This window comes from Pithys albifrons, chromosome Z, assembly GCF_047495875.1.
Source record: "Pithys albifrons albifrons isolate INPA30051 chromosome Z, PitAlb_v1, whole genome shotgun sequence".
Taxonomy (NCBI): Eukaryota; Metazoa; Chordata; class Aves; order Passeriformes; family Thamnophilidae; genus Pithys; species Pithys albifrons.
Genome location: NC_092497.1, coordinates 69,225,879 through 69,244,345, shown reverse-complemented (window position 1 = coordinate 69,244,345; position 18,467 = coordinate 69,225,879). Strand labels below are relative to the sequence as shown.

Below are 18,467 nucleotides of genomic sequence, written 5' to 3'. Positions count from 1 at the left end.
AACTTTCAGGGTAGAAATCATGTTTGTCACAACTAGTGTATTATCTTCATGTAGTGACATGTTTTTCTTGATAGGGAAACTGCAAGGAAGAAGTGGGAAGTACTTTCTTCAGACATGGAAAATATGAGATAGAAAAGTTAAAAGTATCCTTAGTTCTTAGGGAGGTTACATTGTATCCCTATGGTTTGGGGAAGGGTAAGGGATACGTTTTGAAATAACACAATAATAAATAGCATAAAATGACATGTGTATGGCAGTTACCCTACACACCTGCGTGTAGGTGTTCCATTAAAAATGCAATAAAAATTAAGTGGCTGTTGAAGGAACAGATGATTTGGTGATGTTCTGGGGAGCTGAGAAGTGCCTAGCAAAGTTCTATAGACATACATTTCTTTACTGTTTGACTTGTCTGGTATGAGATAAATGTAGTTTCTGTTTTTCAGGACAAAAACTAGCTAGGGGATTATTATTAATTTTCGAGTTTGAAAGCAGTAATTTAAAATTAGTTTATTGGTAATAGTGGAGTTGAGTCACCAAATAATATTTGTGAAAGAACAGTAACAAGAAATATCTTCAGTCTACAAAATAACGTGCTAATGCCATTCATGTTGTTTTCCTGTTACAGATATGTCTTCTCCTACAATGAAGAAACCTGAAAAGCCTTTGTTTAGTCCTACTTCTCCCCAGGATTCTTCACCAAGACTGAGCACTTTTCCCCAGCATCACCACCCAGGAATCCCAGGAGTTGCACACAGTGGTGAGGGTTATGAAGGAGGAAGAAAAAACCTCCCTGTTCATTTGGTCTGTTCTCCTTTCCTGTAATTAGATTGTGATGCATTTTACCAGACTTCCTTAGAGGTCTAATCCCATTTATAGTACTGATGATAGTAAAAATACAAAAAGTTAGGATATCCTTGCGGTAATGTTTATTAAACTGTTCAGGTAATCTGACTGCTGGAAGTGACTGAAAAGGATTCAGGATTATCCAGTGAATAAAATAAACCCTACACTGTGTGAAGAAACAGAGGAAAAAACGTCCTTGCATTTCCTCCTTTCACCCAAATCCTTTTTTTATTATTGTTGTTATGACGTGATGTGTTTAAATACCAGAATAGGTAGAATTTAATACACAAGAGAAGTCACAATTTCTGACACAATGAAATAAGTATCAGTGCTTCTTTTGACTGCTTGGTCTAAAGACATAGAGTTCTGATAAGTATTTTCAACATCTGTTTTCCGAAATCTCTAGTAAATTCATTGTAAAATTTCACTTAAAGTATGGAGGAGATAAGGTGACAGAATGTATTTTATCTTGAGGCTTTATCAGTAATGACAGGGAAATTGCAGCATCCTAGTCCATTTAATTTTAGAGGTGGACTAACCTTGCTTTTTTAGTTGAGAACATGGTCCTCAGAATTGCCCCCTCAGCATCTCCTTGTGTATTCTTATAAACTACATCTAAAGGGTTTACTTTCTTGGCAGAACTTGGTAGCGAGAAGATTAAAACAGATTTGAAAACTTTCTTCAGTTCTTTCACATGTAGTTCTGCTTTGAGAAGTTTCTCTTTTATGATTTCTCCATGATTTCAAGTTCTCACTATTACATTCATGTGTAAAGACTATTTTCCCCTTAATGTCCACTTATTTTGTCTTTTGAAAATGAACCTGTGCTCCTTCTGGTCTCTGTAGGGTTTCCACTACAGCAAATACTCAAGCACATAGATCAGAATACTCACACATCAGAGATGTTGAGTGAAATAGAAGGGATAGATTTCTGCTCATCTGTGGGGGTTTTTTGCACAACTCCTACATGCCAGAGCAGCAACTAATGTTTTGTATTTAAACTGAACTTGGTAGGCTGTGATTAAAAGGAATCTGCAGAAATGAAATAATTTTTGATCCTATAGTTATGTGTGGATCATTAGATGTACTTTAGAGTAAAATTTTCAAATATACATGCTTGAGTCATAACCTAATTTGCAGCTGAGCTATTTACTTCTTCAGAAGGTTAATTTCTGTCTTTGTAGGCTGTGCTATTATGTCAGTGACCAGTGCCCAGAAAACAGCAAGTCCTTTAAAAATTAAACTGTAAAACCCCAGAGATGTGAAATTGGTTCAGAAAAGCACTGTTGGTGTGCTTTTGCATATACAGTCAAGAACTAAGAGCAGTTTATAAAAACCCTTGTTTATACAGACTTGATTTTGTACTTTTCCACTGATGAAAATGAAAACACCTTGTCTTGTGTTTTCTCCAATTCAACTGAATTTAGTAGCCCTTTTTAATTTGCCAAATAGATGCTCTTTAGATGTGTAGTGAGGGTGGAAACCCTTGTACAGGGAGGGGAAGAAAATCTCCACTTCCAGACTGAAAACTGGGCAACAAAAGGACACGCTCTACATTCCTTTCAGTATGGAAACAATGCTGGTTGTTTAGACATTGCATACAGTCTGTAGCTAGAGAAGTGTGTGTTTGTAGTCGATGGAAAGGAGAATGCAAATTAAATAAAACATATATGGTTGATATTTTCTTGTTTGTCAGAAATAATTTTATTGGATGAATTGGTTTCCAGGCTCTGAAGTTGACTGTTCTTTAGGTTTTTATTAAAGGTCAGCAAATATTCATGGCGATATTGCTGAGTAGATATTACCCTGTCTTCAGATGAGGAAGGTAGAGTGCAATGAGTGAGGAATTGCTAGCTTTTTCTTGGGGTTTGGTGACTTCCTTCAGTGTTGGAGTGATTTGAATGAAAGTGTGGGGTTTATAAGTGAAATATTTGATCTGTATAGTTAGGGTCCAGATGGGAAAACTTTGTAATTTAAATGTCTTTTTTGCTGGTGACTGATTACTGTTTAAAGAGAAAATGGAAAAAATATTATGGCATAACTCACAAAACCAGAACAAAAGTATTTACATGTTTGGAGCAGTTGCACTTTCCATTTCCTGGGTACATATGAGGGGTGGAACAGTAAGTTTCTCTATAAAAATGGCATAAAATAGGAGTGCAGTGTATTGATTTATAACTGACTCTTTATTTTTCTTGCTGCAACACAGAGGTGAAGAATTTTAGAAGAAACAAGATGCGAAGTAATTTTAATTTTATTTTATCTTCTCCAGTCATCTCAACTAGAACACCACCTCCACCTTCACCACTGCCATTTCCAGCACAAGCTATTCTCCCTCCTGCCCCATCTAGCTACTTCTCTCACCCAACGATCAGATATCCTCCCCACCTGAATCCTCAGGATACTCTGAAGAATTATGTACCTTCTTACGACCCGTCCAGCCCGCAGACTAGCCAGGTACTGTAAAACAATGCAAACCCTTCAAAACAAGTCCTGTGAGGAATATGGGTCTTCCAGGGCATCTAGACTGATATCTCTCCAATTCTGGTCTCAGAGAAATCTGGGAGATCATATATTAGTGATTCAACAGCTTCTTCTATTCATCATGGTTGGATGAAGAGTGCAGGTTATTAATATCCACTTGCTCTTCTTCTGTCAAGCGTAAGAAAAATACTGACTGAATGTCTTGGCAGCAGTAACAGGGAAGGTCCTGGTCTTGTGCCCCTCCTGCAGGCTTGGTACCTCTGTTCATGGAGGGCCACCAGAGGCAAAGCTCCTGCAGGATGCAGCAAAGAGTGCACTGATACATACGTATGCCCAAACACACACATGGACATGGGTATATTTATAGACAGCTAATGAAAATAAACTCTGGCAAGGTAATGCTTGCCTTGTTCCATAAGCACCTGAAATTTCTTTGCATATTGAGCACAGTACTGACATACAAATTCTTTTTTCCTTCCTTTTGTGGAGAACATGCAATAGCAGATGTGTTGCTGGCAGCTGCAGTGATTCAGACTTGTGTCTGATTTAGGAAATTAACATGTTTTTCATTAGTAAAGTAATTTGTGAAGGACTTTGTGCAACACTACTTTCATGACAGCATCAGCACACAGTGTTAGCATGTGATCTGCACTGTAGGATGAACTGCAGTTGAGACTTGGTCTGTCAATACCTGGAGGATTTCCATTGTCAGTGTAATGTCATCTTTGCTGCTCAGGCTGTTACTTATTTTTGATGCCTTATCTGAAAGGCTCTTGTGGAGCCTTGTTTCTTGTGCTTTATCATGTTTTTTGGAAGAGCCTTGGGAATGTAAACTGAAGAGAAAATGGTTTTTCTGCACCTAAGAGTTAGGATCCTTTGGAAGGACTGTCTTATCAGAGATGAAGGGGTTGCTATCACAGCATTTTGTTTTGGGCTTCATTTGTTTGCTTTGGTTTTTTTTTTTGTTTCTGTTTTTTTTTTTCTTCACCAATAACAACAGGCCTCTCAGCATTCATTTTGAACACTACAGCAACAGAACTTGAGACTGAATCAAACTTTCTATGTTGAATAACAAATACAGACCATTTGGGCTAGCAGAAGGTCATGGTGTCTCTTGTCCCCATGGGCTAATTCCCTGGCTGCATGACTTTTTATGTGTTTAATTGGGAAAAGAAAAAAAAAGTGGGTCCAAAGAATCAAAATTTACTTTAAAGGGAGAAATCCTAACTATGTGATTTTTGTTCGTTACAATATTAATGCAAATTAAATCAAAAAGTGAACATGAAGTATGTTGACTTTAGAATACAAATTGCACATGGATTAAAAGTCTTTCAGTCCCATATAGCATTTTCACTGACACTCAGCTGGGAATGTTGCATGCAGGACGTGATTTTAATTTCTGTAAAATTTCCATGAATAACAAAGTCTAATTAAGACACCCATTAAAAATCCTTAGTGTTAATTCATTGTGGAAAATCTCAGAGTTCTGTTGGTTTTTTCTTTTTTTAAACTGATGTCTTAATTAGGCACTATTAAGGGGAAAAATTATGCAAATTAAATCAAGCCCTTACTGTTATCCATTTCTTTAATTATTCAGTGCTTGTTTTACTTACATTTTGATTTCTTATATATGTTAAAAGAGCAGATTAAGTGATAATCTCTCTGGATTGTTCTGCATTCTTCTTTAGATCATTACTGAAAAAAATGCAGCATCTAAATGAAATTTGTTAACTTTCTTCCAAGTAGTTGAAAAATGTGCTGTCTTTCAATTTTAACATTGGAGAGTCTATTGATTGATCTTTATACATTTTGCTCAAGTCTCTTCCCTTAATTCTGGTTAAAAGAAAAATCTTTAAACCTTAAAACATAAAATTTTAATCTGCTGATATTTTTCAGAGTAAAACTGAAAACACTTCTTATTCTTTTGTTGTGATACCAAGGGCAATAATGGATCTAACTAGCCTAAATGTACTGCTTTTATCACCTTTCCTAACCTTTATACTAGGGCAATGTTTTTTTTTAATTTCTTTTGATGTTTGATTTAGTTCCTGAGAAGAGGAGATGGGATAATTAACACTAAGTATGCAATTTCAGGCACCCACATCACCTATTCACCACATTTTATTATCATCAGTCACCATTATTAGTGGAATCTTTTAAAAATTTAATTCTTTAGAGTTCACCTCTGATATTTGCTGTACATTGGAGTAGCTGCATGCCCAATCAAAATATCCCTAAACAGAACACTCAAAGTTTGGCTGTACAAAGAGTAAAACAGCAGCATTAATTTTTGCTTAGGAAAAGAAGCAACCATCTGTGAAGTTTCAGTGACAAAAGGGAATTGTTCTGAAAGAATTGCATGCTTTGAGCCAAACCAGTTTTTCTTTTCTAAATAAAACATGAATTTTTATTCAAATAGATTTAATTATTATAAAATGCAAAACTGCATCTATAGGAATGCCACATCATATTTAATTATACTTTCCCATCTCCAAATATACTCATTTGGATTTCAAAAGGAGAACTATGATGATAGTTTTAATTTCATGTGTAGAAATAGAAGGGATGGATACCCTGGCAGCATGTACCTAAAATGAACTGTTCCTCCCCAAAATCTTTCAGTAATACACTAATTTAGATTGTTACAACAGGCAAATGAGATGCCTTGTATCCCCACAGCAATTTTGAGATTAATTACATTACTGTTGCCCTGATTATAGTGAGACAATCATGGTATTCAGTGGAATACTTTAAGTAAAATTAGTTTAAAGATATAGAACTCTTACAGGTTTCCATGGAGGGAAGCAGGGAGAAATTTATTGACATAATGTTAAATGCTCCAAATTATGTGTGATGAACAGTCAGGAAGTTCTGACAGGCCCTTTGGCTGCAGTGAAAAATTATTCAACAATGGATGATTCTAAACAAAAGGAAGCTGTGGCTATCAGTTTTATGAATATCTGCTTTTCATCCCCTGCTCAATCTGGAGAATAAATAAACGTATAGTGAACAGAAATGAACCATCTTAGATATAGAGATGGACTTGTCTCCAGCAAGTAATCCGAAAAATTCCCAGGATTTTGATTAAGAATTTCATCTGAGCCCTTTTCATTATACTTATTTCAAAACTTTTCTTCTTATCTATGCATTCATGTTACTGGTTGTGGTTGTGGGTGTGAGTGTGTATCTGTATTATGATGGGGTGCACGTATCTCCAGCTGATACTAGTTACTTACTATAAGTTTCAGCAAAAATTAATTTATTGATATGTGTCTTATCCACCTATGTGCTGAGGTTTTCAAAGCTACCACAAATTTCCATTGTGTATCTCCTTTTTGAATGATTCTAGATGGGTAAATCTTTTAATCTTAGAGAATATTACCTCTATGTTTACAAACATATGCACACACACACACACGAATATATAGACACTTGAAATGAATTAATACTAAAGAGCATAAGAATCAGTTACATATACATATACATATACATACATATAACTACATATATATATATATATATACATACATATATATATACATACATATATATATATATCCATACAGAGATAAATATGTATAATCAAAATAAGGCTTCCCATGGGCCTGAACAAATTGCCAATCACAACACCACTTGTGTGGCTGAAATCAAGCCCAAAAACTCTAAACTTAATGTACCATTGAGTTAAATGGGAAAATTTCCTGATTAAGGTGTGGTGAATCACAGAAGGATCAGTGAGTGTGATGAAGGAAATGACAGTAAAGTAAACAGTTGAGGTGAATGCTGATGAAGAATATCCTGGAAGCAGTGAGAATTTTTTTCTAACTGAACCAACCAAACAGAAATAGACAATCTTTCAAGCTCTTTGAGTGTGGATGTTAAGAACACAATTGACATGTAACCTTAGATTAAACATTGTGATATTTTCAATAACATATGCAATTTTCACTGATGTGGCAGAACTGACTCCACTTTGTGGGAGTTAAATATTGGACCCTTTTCCTCTTACAATTAATGGATTACATACATGGTGGCCTACAGTCTGAGTAAACTGCTATCTGCATATTGACTAAAATTCCTCTGTCTGACAAAACATACTTTGTTGCAATGTAGGCTAGTTTACAGCTTTGTCTTTTTATTGGTTTTGTCTTTGAAGATAGAAATTTCTCAAGTGCTGGAGAAAAGTTGCTTCTGGAAATGAGGCCAGTTATTTTTCACTCATAACTATTGAGATATTCAAGATTTTGCTCAGTGAAAGACAGGCACACTCTCAGGAACACCAGGCAGATGTTTTGTCATTCTTTGCTACAGTAACTACAGTCATTTATCTTTGGGAAGAGAAACTTTTGAGGCTCTGTTTGGGCTGGTCAAAGGATTTCCTGTTGGTTCTTGGGAGAGGACTAGCAGGATAAGCCAAAAAAAACAATATTGTGTGCATGTGGTTTCTTTGGTATAGCTAGCACCTTTACTTGTTGACATTTAATAATATTCAGCTTCTTGGGCAAATCTTTCCTTGTAATTTTTAAGAAATTATTGAAGATTAAATACGGCAATGTGCAGTTTTTAATAGTGATTGGGAGGCAGAGAACGAGGTAGTCCTAGCTTAATGCTGCCTATTGAGAAGACATTTTTAGATTAATTGCAGTTGTAACTGATTACTTTGCATTTAGTCTGCTCTAAATGCATGGTTATAAGTCTACAGAGTGCATGAAATACCATGTCACATAAAGATACCTTCTGAATATTTATCTATAGAGAGATTTCCTTTCCCCTGCTTCTGTCACACAAACTTACCCTGTTGCTAAGGCAAATGTATAAAGAAAGCTGGCTATTTTCTTGTGCTCTACCAGTTGACAAATACCTCAGATTTTATGAGCTCAGTAAAACTGTGCTTCAAGGTGGAGGACTCCAGATTGTGTTATGGTATCCATGTCTGAACATGGATTGCTGAAACTCTGCTGTTATTCTCAGTTTCAGCAGCGTTTCATCAAGGCTTTCTCAAATGTATAAGACTAAGGGCTTAACAGATCAAAGTCAGCAACTTGATTTCTTATAGAAAGTAGTACAGAAGGGATGTTGTCAGCCAAGAACTGGCAACAACATGTTTTTTTCTAAGGCTAATTCTTTGAGCAGACAGGTAGCTGCTTGTCACACTGCATGAAGCTTTTGTATGACATCTCAGGGTGAGGTCTGTCTAAGATGTGGTGTCACAATGAGTTACTCAGACTCCTACTGCAGAAACTAAGGAGATTCATACTTATGAAAACTCATAAGGGGCATTATAATAATGCAAAATACATTTCTGTTGCTACCATAGTGTTCAATAACAGAAAGGAATCCAGTATAGTCTTGCTTCTTAAGCAAATGCTTTCTGAAACCCACAGGTTCAACCTGAGGGGCAACTGCCCTACAATAGCTTCTACAGCTACTCTAAAATAATGCCATTCACTTATGTTTAGCAGAGTCTCAAAGGAATTATTATTATTATTACTCAGATAGGTAATAACTTGAGCACATGTGTTCCACATACAAAATCGCCTGTTATACCATTGAGTTGTCTGCAGTGGGACAACGACATTCCATTAGATTTATACAGGTGATGTAGCATTAGGATGCCTTAGGCAAAAAGGAGAGGGGGAGAGTTAGAAAAAATGAAAGATAATTCTTCCAGTTTCTTTCACTTGTAGATTTTCTGAAACATCCATCATCCTCTGTGGACACCACAGAGCACAATGTCATGGGCTCACAGACCCATGATGGTCTCATACTATGATCTATGAACTATGATCTCCAGGTGAACATGTGTCTAGTAGACAAATGTTAAAGTTAGATATTTGGTATGGGAGCATGGGACCAAAATGTGCAGAATTGGATTTTCTGTAACTCCATCAACAAAATTAATTCAATCAGTGTCTCAAAACCACACTGCATAGGGTTTTGCAGTGATATTCTCACCATAGTATCTGAACTTTTCCATTACAAGTGACTGGAGTTGTTGAGGGGAAATGAGTGACAGGGTATTTCTAAATACACTGCATCCATTTGATCACCTGGCTATAACAAGTTACTCTTCTTGTGAAACACAGAATTTCTATTAAAAACCTGTGTTTTGAGATGCAAATATATTATTCTTCAAGTATAGTAATTAGATGGAATAATGCAGTATTTTATTAAGCCCTGAAACTTCTTTCTGAAACACTTAACACAGTATCATATGTAGCTATATCTAGGACATGCACAGATTAAGATGATTTCTGGTCTTAGTTAATTATTTGTTTGAAGATGCTATGCATTTAAGATTCCAAGGAAAATTTAATTTATTTTATTAGGATTTTTGAGTTGTAATTAAATTATTTTGCAAAACAAACAAAAAAGGTGCAAGTTTAGAAACCAAATATATTTGAAAAATTAAGTAATAAGTGCTTTATGCAATTTATTTAATAGGTTTGTCAAATTTCTGTTATGTTTAGATATCCTATCTGCAGATGTTAGTTGTTGCTATTTCATTATGGCATTAGAAGGACTTTTGTAACACTGGAAGTAGTGATCTATATGACAAAGAACTGTCCTGAAATGTAACTGAATACCTGAAGATAAATATGCTGATATTTGGGCATATAGTTGAACAGAAGTCCAAAAGGAGAATTACTGTTTATAATTATGATAGTAAAATCCCAGCTGACAAAAAGGGTATATTGAATCCTAACTTTAAGTCCGTATTTATGTCAGTTACAGCTTTCTCTTCAGACTTCAGACTTTAGGATTAACCGAAAGTGTGTACAATGCTCAACATTGGATAGGAACAGTTTGATATTCTGAGTTATGTTACAGCTATTACGGCAAATACAAGTCATCTGTGGCTTTAGGCAGATGAATGAATTAATCTGTGGCCATTAAAGATGGTATGGAATTAAAAAAAAAAAGAAGAAAAATATAACACATATGAAAATCAAATTAGCCCCTAATCCAGTGGCAGAAAAATATATACCTGCATAAATTAGGGCTAAATTTGCCAGATTGCCATTGTGTTTCCTTCTTTTCCTCTCCAATTTTTAAATGCACAGCTTGTTTATCTAACACAGCTGCATCCATGGAATTTGCTTGAGCTTTACGACTCAGGCATTACCTCTCCATGAATCCATCAACAGACATATTGATGTCCTGTTTGATGGTAACAGTTGAATTTTCATGCATTTGTCTGTAAGAATCTCTTCAAGAAAAACTGGAACTAGAACCTAGAACTTATTATACTGCATATTTCTGGACTTGCAATTCAAGTGGATACTGTCCAAATAGATATGTAGTTTCCATGCCAAAATATCTTTTGACATAACTGTAAAAGTTAAAAGCAGAAAAATCACAGAAATTATTTCTAGCTGCCAGTTTTCAATAAGATTATGAGGGGATTGTTTCTGACTAGAGCATTTCCCTCTTTGGACTAAAAACTTAAGGCAGATCAGATAACTTGAGACAACTGAAACAGCCAGTGTTCATGAACTTGTACTGCTATTAATTACCACAGTCCAGAATCTAGACCTTTATTTTAAAAGCTTTTAGCTCTGTTGTTTCCAACGATAACCATAGAAGTGTGAATTGAATATAAACTGATGCAACATTATCAGTGTCAATTCTGAAGACAGGCCAAAGCAATAACTCTGAGATAATTATATGATCTGTTTATTAGGACTAGTTTTATGTTCTTTTACTTCAAACTAATTATGGTAACTTAAATATCAGTTTGGTTAACAGGTTCACTGTTGTTCACTGTAAGAAAGACAAATATGGATGTTTTGTGAAGGCTTCTGAGGAGTGACATACCTGTAACAGAATTTGGAAGAGCATGAGTGTTTTTCATAAACTCTTTTCAAATGTAGTACACTTAGGAAAAACTCTGAAGTTTCAAGGAACTTTCATATATATATTTTCCTATGGCAAATTTTGTCAAAAGGAGGACCTTAGTTCAAATCTCAAGGACAGTTAACATTGTTGAAGAAGAACTGTATTTCTAAAAGTCCTATTAGGCATATGCTTACCTACAAATTTTATTACTTAAAAATTTAAATACAGGAAACTTTCACTGTGAGAGAATAAACTAGGGTTTGTTTTGTTTGTTTGTTCGTTTGGGTTTTTAGATATAATATACTAAGCTATGTCTTCTATGTATTTATCCTTTCTTGTGTTATCCTTTTTACTGTGCAGTAACACCTGAACAGGTATTGCAATATACACTATTTGACATTACTGCTTAAAACAAATGTTCTGTTAAAAATATGGAAACAAAGGTAAAGTTCTGAAAAAGGAGAAGAATAGGCATCATAGATTGCAAAAATAAAAGCAGAATAAATCATAAATGGTAGTCACAATATACTTGGGGGAATGTGACAATATGCAATAAAATTTTTAAGAGACAGGTAACTGGCTTGCAGATGCATTTGATATCTAATGTACAGAATCTGAAATCTTGGAACTGTAAGAATTAAACTTACTGAAGCAACGAATTTCCCATTTTCTTACTTTAGAAGTTTTATTTTTGTGTCAGTTTCATTGGATTGTATCTGCACTCAGTTTTTTCATGTGAAACAGATATAGAAGAATGCCTACCATTTAAGAAGAAACTGGGGAAGGTAAAAAGAAAAGAAATGTGGTGGAGGGGTCACAAACTGCATTTGCTAAAATTACTAGCAAATTCCCCATGAATGTCAACAAAGACAGGATTTCATCTTCTATTTGGATGAAGTGGGGTGCTGTACTGCACTGCTGTTATGTATGACACAGGATGAAACTTGGTTTACAAGAAAAAGGGGGTATAAATATAATCTTTGTTTTATGACTGAACAGGAAAAGGGTTTGCTCATTTGGTCGGTATGGACAAAAGCTAAGCTGGAGTCCATGTGAGCCATTGGTTTCCTGTTGACTGGGATCACTATGGGACTGTATAAGGTGTTACATTGCTGTAAATCTTCCTGGTCTCCTGATGTTTCCTTCTAATTTATTTTAATTTATTCAAGTCTATCTTTGGAGACAGCTGCATTTGCAAGTTGATAATACTGTCTGTTTCAATCCATACACTCCATGACATCTCGTTTCTTAGTTTGTAATAAAAGTTGAACATTTTCGTAATGGAATCTCACCTGGTTTTGTGATGTTAGCACACGACATAAGCTAAGGCTCCTAAGGTAGCCCTGTGTTTGCAGGTCAGTGACTCCACCTAGGAGCTACCAGATCCAACTTAGAGGTGGTATTCCCTTCTGTAGTCTGCGTGGACACCTGGAATGCCAGGACAGAAGAGAGGGCTTGCCTCTGCAGATGGTTTCCTAGAAACAGAGTAAAATTCCAATCCAACATAGAAAGCAGGTCTTACTGACAACAGTTATGTTTAGGGAGTGACTTATTCTCATTTAGAGGGGTATTTTGTTGGCTACTTATTATTAGTGTGCATTTTTACTGTTATTTTTCATTGTAAAGTTTGTGAGTTTAGAGAGGCAAATAGTCGGCTAACTGTTCAGTGTGCCTGTGGACACTGGATTGCTTTCCATTTGCACTTACAGTTTCTAGTGTTTTCTTCCAGCTTAGTTTTAGATGTCCTATACAAGACTCTCCCTTGGGTACATTTACAAAATCTAGTAGATCATACTACAAGGATGTTTCTCCTGCTAGTAGTTTAAATTTCCTCCCTCTCAGTTTCATTCCATTACCCCAAGTATGTATTCCTGTATTCCCAGATAATTCCTTCCTCTTCTATGTGTTTATACTCCTCACATCCTTGCAGTAATTGTCTCAGTCCAGTAATTATTTCATTACCAAAGTCATGCTTACCTCTTCTAACTTTTCCTTAAATCAGTTGAATTGAGTCCTTTATCAGTCCATACCTTTAAGTTATCGTAAATTTGACAAAATCCTTCTGATAAGAAGATTTCTAGTATTTAATAATTTGTATGGCTGTTTTAAAAAACTTGTCATTCACAGAGTACACATCAGTTTAAGACAGAAGTTACCAGACACTGTTGAAAAAACTATTTACTACTTGTTGATTTTTTTTGCAAGTTATTTACCTTTGGAGTATTCACAGTGTTGCAGAATGTCTAATGTATGTTTAAACACTGAATAAACATATACATTTACCAGTCAATTCTGCCAAATTCAGATGTGTCTACATGTAGAAAATAGCACATTATGACCTGCACCATAAGGTCATATGCAGACTGCCTCTTGTATCTATGAAAGAAGTGTCATTGTTTATTATGCTCTTGACTTGCAAAGTTCCTATTATGAAACATTTCTGTGGTTTTGGTAAGCTGCTTTTGGCCAGATGTTATGATGTGTGCATTGTAGTGCGTCGTATCCAAATCCTCTACCCTACTTCCAAGCATGTGAATTATTAGTTAGCCTTCCAGTATGAGTAATATCTGGACAGCCGTAGTCAGGTCTTGGTTATCTTCCAAGCCAGAGTAGTAAGGTGTGTGAAAACAGAGGTTTCACATCAGTCATTTGCTCTTAATACTTCATACATTAGGACCCCTGCCGGGCCAGTTTACTCCTGCTATCATGGGATTTTGGTTCACAGGCACAGCATGAAAAGCAAATATATTTTGAAACAATCTGATGCATGCTGCACCCAGAAAGAAGGAAAGCTGGTCAGAAAGTTCTGCTACTTAAGCATGTATTACCTATCTGAGAAGAGACCACCCTGATAACAAATAGCTCATAGAAATTCATGGCATTGCTAGAAGAGTGCATTCCAAAATGCAGGTACTACAATGATGGGCATTTTGGAAAACCCTAAGATAAATAGGTAGGTTCCTTAAATACAACATATATATTTCACCAGGCATTCTTTTGGTTTTGTTTTGTAGCCCAACAGCAGTGGTCAAGTAGTAGGGAAAGTGCCTGGCCATTTTACTCCAGTTTTGGCACCCTCTCCCCATCACAGTGCGGTGCGACCTGTGACCCTGACCATGACAGATACTAAACCCATCACTACATCCACTGAAGGTGAGGCATCTTCACCTACAGCAACCAGTAAGTATTTCTTTAGGAAACAAAAAATGTCCATCAAAGATTCGAAATTATTTCAAACTGAGGCCAGAAAAAGGTGTCTTTTCCTACTATTTGACCAAGAGGGTGCTCATTTCACATGGAGAGCAAAAGTGATCCTACTGAAAAGATTTTCCAAATTTCAACAAATGGATCATGTTACATGAACCAGAGTTTGTGACATGACCACAAAAGTGAAAAACTGAATATTTAACCACTGTTCAAGGAAAAGAAAATGTTTTTGTTTAACTGAGGTGGACATTGTTAAGACACTGAGAAGCACACCCAGACAGCAGGGTTTTACAATGACTACAGATGGCATTCCAAACAGACATTAGATAATTAGCTCCTTGATGAATTTTCCCACAGAAATAGAGCCTTGTTACAACACATACTGGATCCGAGCTATGACAATTGCATATTAATATAGGTTGTGTCATTTTTAGTAAAAAAACTGCTGTGGCAAAAGAAAATTTTTATTCCTTTTCACTGATCCAAGGAATAGTAGATCCACTGTTTGTTTTTTGTTTCTTTGAGTTTTTGTTTTTGTTTGTTTGCTTGGGTTTTAAATAGAAAATAACAAACTCTGTCTTCAATGTCCAAGATTTTATTACATATAGTACCATGGTATTTATCCTATTATCTTCAATGGAATTGTAGTTTGGAAATAGTAGCAAAGGTGTTACTATAATTTCTTCTCTTCCAAATACTCATATTCAGTTATGCATAATGTTGCATTTTAACTGTGTTCTGTATTTCTCTTGTTCTTGAACTTTTATTTGGACTTGAGATGGCCAGTGTTACCAGTGTTTATCAGAGTCATGAAGATATTTAGTAGACACTTTGGAAAAAAAAACATACTAGTCTTTAAAAATATTAAACTCTTTAGGGTCTGTTCCATCAAAATTATTTTCTAAACCTATTTAGTATTTGAAATGCAAATGCAGTTCATAATTTTTGGTCTGTTTTTAATGGAGACCATAAACTGTATGCTTTTGAGGTGTTAAACTCCTTTAAGTATTTTCATTAGAATCTTAAGCTCACATGAGACTCATGCACAGGAGTGGTCACAACTGTAAAAGAGAAAAGGTGGTTAAGCACTATTATGGAAGGATAGTAGTAACTTTTGGATATGTTTAAGTATAAACAAATAATTTTATGGATACATTTTTGAAGCATTTTAGCTGTTCTTTCAGTATAGTAGTTTTGTTAAGAGATGGTAGAGTAGCCCCAGTGGTGGTTTGTGATACAGTTCTTGCACCTTCTCAGAAGAGTTTAGCAGCAAACTAACAAGAGCTTTTGCTCCAAACATTTGGACCAGAATACAAAACTGAGAAAATTGAGTTCATGTAGAGTTTCAAGTATTGATGGTTTCTTTCTTCTTGCTGTTCGTCATGATTTTGCTTGGCCTACATATCTGTGTCAGATGAGGTCAGGGTTTGTGATATGAATGGTAAACACAACACACAAAATGCCAGAACTATGTTGGGATGTTTTCTGGTAATCTGAACTTTATCTTTAAAGAAAAGAATATCTAATCTGTTCATTGCCTTACTACCAAGAGAACAGTTTGGACTATATTTTCCAATTAAATCATCATTCCATTTCTTGTGCAATTCTTGGTAACTTGGGTAGCTGATTCCCATTGAACCTTAGAACATGTTGGCTTACATACTTGAAGTAAAGATTTCTCATGCTTCCACAGCAGCCTGCAAGTAACTTCTTGTCACTACAGCACATAAATAATAGTAGAAAAAATTCCTATATGCAAATTTTATTTGAATGTGCCAATATAGCATATGAGATCATGTATAAATGCTACAGGCTCAGGATGTTATGATTTTCAGAGCATTGCAGTAGTCTGTCTGCTTGGTAAAGCCTTTTTAAACTGGATTGGTTACTGTATGAGCAAAGAAAATGAAGAAATATAACTTGTTGATGAAGAAAATAGAAAAAATGAGGGATCATGTCCTGCTGATATATAAATTTTGAATACATATATGAATACATATAGACTCTGTTATCAGTCAGAATAGACACATCACAGGGAGTGCTAAGTTAAAGGGAAAATCAACTCTGAAAATACTGAATACAAATTATTGCATAGTTTTACTTTTATTTGTAATAACTGATTGATTGGTTCAAAATAGGTATAGATATATATTATATAACTTATGCTTGGCCAACAAATTTTTATGATTATTCGGTCTGATGAGAATTGATTGGCAAATAATTAGCACTCCTTTTCATTCTGAAGTTCAATAACTGAACTGTTTTGAATAAGCAGGCTTTAATAATATTTGGGGAACCCTGTTGCCTCCACCATAATTTCCTTCTAATAAGTTTAATGATTAATTTTTTATGACAGTTTTTCAGTAAAGCCTGTTAACTGTATATAGCTGCACTTTTTTTTTCAGTAATGCATTTGGCTTTCTTGTATTTTTTGTGTGACTTTAATAGTAAAGACCAGTTCAGTAAGCACTCCCATCTAGCTTCTCACTGGTATCCTTGTATCCATTTCTGGTGGTTTGGCTACTAAGTCTTTGTTATTTTGCCTGCAAGTTTCTAAGCTCTGATGCTGCAAGTTGTAGTGTGGACATCTCTACACCAGGAATTTGAGTGAGACCACCTAACTAACTAGATAAGTGTCACTAAAAGCCATGAGAGGGTAATGGTTTTTAGGGATTGCTGGCAGAGACCAGACAGGAATGTATCCTACAGGTAAATGATTAATGTCCTGTAGATAATCCCAGCATCACTTGTCATTCCCTTTCTCCTCAGAAATGGATTTCTTCATTCTTCTGTAGCAGACAGCAAGAGACTTCTTTTAATTTTTCCTTTGGGAAAACATTGTTACCTGATGTATGGGAGGGTTAAATATTTACTGTAATATTACACAGTAAGAATTAGCCCCTTTCTCATGAAAATGCTATCAGATTATATCCAATTTCCAAAGGCTATAGAGATTCTTTTCACACCACATAAGTAAACAAAACTTTTTCTTCTAATTTTTGTTGCTCTTTTACAGGGTGGTTTGTGTTTTTTTTTTTTTTGTTTTTTAGTTTTTGTTTGGGTTTTGTGTGTGTGTGTGTGTGTGTTTTCGTTGGGCTGTTTTTTTTTTTTTGTGTTTTGGTTTTTTTTTTTTTTGAAACCAGGGTCTTTACAGCAGTGAAGATAATGTGTGCCCTAATATTTTCTCTCAACTTTGTAATTTCAGTGATTTCACAGGTGCTTTTAATTGGTATAATGGAAATAAGAGTTGTGATTCCTTCAAATAAATATGTTAAGAGATCACTTGAAAAAAAATTAGTTGGAGGGACTATTATTTATAAGAGGCATCTTTATGATTAACATATGCAGCTTCCATTGAATTTTATAGGAACTTACACATGCTTTCCTAGATTTGGTCCAATTTTTCTTTTGCTTTCTCTTAAATAAAGGAAAACCACAGACACATCCTATATAATGCAAAATCATAACTCTGGATCTCTCATATTTATACTGTACCTGCACAAGGTAGTAGTTATGATAGGTTGGTATTTTTATCAATAATTTTTGTTCTTCCTTAATCAGCTTACACAGCCTCAGGCACATCCCAAGCCAATCGATATGTGGGACTAAGCCCAAGAGACCCATCCTTCCTACACCAGCAACAGGTGGGCAAGTTTCACATAGGTGTAATGATATAGAGAAGCTTTTGTGATATTACCTTCCTACATGCTTCCACTGTTATCTTAGATTACACTGAAACCCTAAAGTTTTCAGTATTTGTCCTGTGAAGATGAAACTTATTCAAAATAAAAATGAACCCTTTGAGAAGTATGAGTTTAGCCTATGCTCTAATTCTTAGATTCATTCCATCTTAAGGAACTCCTAATCATATTTCTTTAATTATGGTATGTTTCAAGTGCTCATACATGTAATTGTTTATAAGATTTTAGGAAGGAGAACGAGATGTTTAAGAATCAATATTAATTAAAAAAATCTGTTTTAAAAACCAAGCAAAATTTCCAAAGCAGAAAGTTCAATTGATTATTTTCAAGCTACTTTTTTCTTTCCTCCCCAATGTTTAACATATTTCTTCATTTTAGTTTTAGATCTGTTATA

The 18,467-nt window shown here is 35.1% G+C and overlaps 1 protein-coding gene across 13 annotated transcripts in view; it reads left to right on the top strand.

Annotated features, from left to right (window-relative positions):
- NFIB (nuclear factor I B) overlaps nt 1-18,467 on the top strand; it is a 181,051-nt gene that overhangs the window by 142,264 nt on the left and 20,320 nt on the right. For 6 of the 13 annotated variants that reach the window (XM_071581464.1, XM_071581466.1, XM_071581477.1 and 3 more), the window contains 4 exons: nt 626-757; nt 3,115-3,299; nt 14,180-14,345; nt 17,934-18,016. In XM_071581464.1, coding sequence (XP_071437565.1) covers nt 626-757; nt 3,115-3,299; nt 14,180-14,345; nt 17,934-18,016 — 566 coding nt within the window. The remainder of the gene's footprint in view (nt 1-625; nt 758-3,114; nt 3,300-14,179; nt 14,346-17,933; nt 18,017-18,467) is intronic. The other 7 variants (XM_071581472.1, XM_071581471.1, XM_071581469.1 and 4 more) reach the window with 5 other exon arrangements.